The sequence below is a fragment of the Cystoisospora suis genome (genome assembly GCF_002600585.1).
Source record: "Cystoisospora suis strain Wien I chromosome Unknown contig_4611, whole genome shotgun sequence".
NCBI lineage: Eukaryota > Apicomplexa > Conoidasida > Eucoccidiorida > Sarcocystidae > Cystoisospora > Cystoisospora suis.
The window spans coordinates 541-943 of record NW_027157403.1 but is presented as its reverse complement, the minus strand read 5'-3'; the positions used below and the strand labels follow the sequence as shown (position 1 = coordinate 943).

Sequence of the window (403 nt, the reverse complement as noted above, 5' to 3'; positions counted from 1 at the left end):
CGTGAAGAGATACAAGTCTCCCTTCTCGTTGATCTTCCTATCTTTCACGAATACGTTTATCCTCGATTCTTACATATCTCAATCTCCCCGTCCATCTCCCTCGTGGGTTTGGGGAGTGCCTGTATCGATCTACACACGTCTATAGTTACAAGCACATATCTATGCCCACATATATAGATATCTACGCATACATACATCTGTATCTACATAGACATACATATCGTCTGTGTATGTATGTATGATGTATGTTGTCTCTACGGAGAATCTTTCGTTTCCATACCTAAATAAACATAGACGTGCATCAGTAGGGGGGGGACCCACAGATACAATATAGAAACACACATAGACATCTCACTATATCTGTCTCTATACATCTATATGCATTCATATATATATATATATA

General features: G+C 38.5%; 1 protein-coding gene across 1 annotated transcript; it reads left to right on the top strand.

Moving 5' to 3' along the window:
- On the top strand, positions 1–366 carry CSUI_008290 (uncharacterized protein; the record flags this gene model as incomplete). Its single annotated transcript, XM_068068424.1, has 1 exon — positions 1–366. A coding segment is annotated over one exon (177 nt), but the record flags the coding sequence as incomplete, so codon positions are not given.
- Between the last annotated feature and the right edge of the window lie 37 nt (positions 367–403).